This window comes from Penaeus monodon, chromosome 24 (assembly GCF_015228065.2).
Source record: "Penaeus monodon isolate SGIC_2016 chromosome 24, NSTDA_Pmon_1, whole genome shotgun sequence".
Taxonomy (NCBI): domain Eukaryota; kingdom Metazoa; phylum Arthropoda; class Malacostraca; order Decapoda; family Penaeidae; genus Penaeus; species Penaeus monodon.
In genome coordinates this window covers 38,527,546-38,527,771 of record NC_051409.1, presented here as the reverse complement: position 1 = coordinate 38,527,771, position 226 = coordinate 38,527,546, and the positions used below count along the sequence as shown (strand labels likewise).

Below are 226 nucleotides of genomic sequence, written 5' to 3'. Positions count from 1 at the left end.
CACACACACACACACCTGACTGAGTATTAAGTTGCCTGCCATATCCTGGAGATCGAAAATTGGATAATCCCACTCCGATATACGGTTGAGGAGGGGGTGGTCTTGAAGGAGGTCGAGGTCAAAGGTCACTCCATCTTCAGGCAACACGAAGACGCCGTGAGAAATCACCTGGAAAGCACAGGGGAAGGGTTAGCGTGTTGGTTGGGTTGAGTTTAGTTTAGATGGT

The 226-nt window shown here is 49.6% G+C and overlaps 2 protein-coding genes across 2 annotated transcripts in view; both read right to left on the bottom strand.

Moving 5' to 3' along the window:
- LOC119588786 (cGMP-inhibited 3',5'-cyclic phosphodiesterase B-like) overlaps positions 1–164 on the bottom strand; it is a 13,138-nt gene extending 12,974 nt beyond the window's left edge. Inside the window, 1 exon segment of the mRNA XM_037937432.1 lies at positions 16–164. Within this exon segment, the coding sequence (XP_037793360.1) occupies positions 16–42 (27 nt within the window). The 5' untranslated portion in view covers positions 43–164.
- LOC119588787 overlaps positions 1–226 on the bottom strand; it is a gene marked incomplete in the record, with an annotated part of 27,513 nt that overhangs the window by 20,784 nt on the left and 6,503 nt on the right.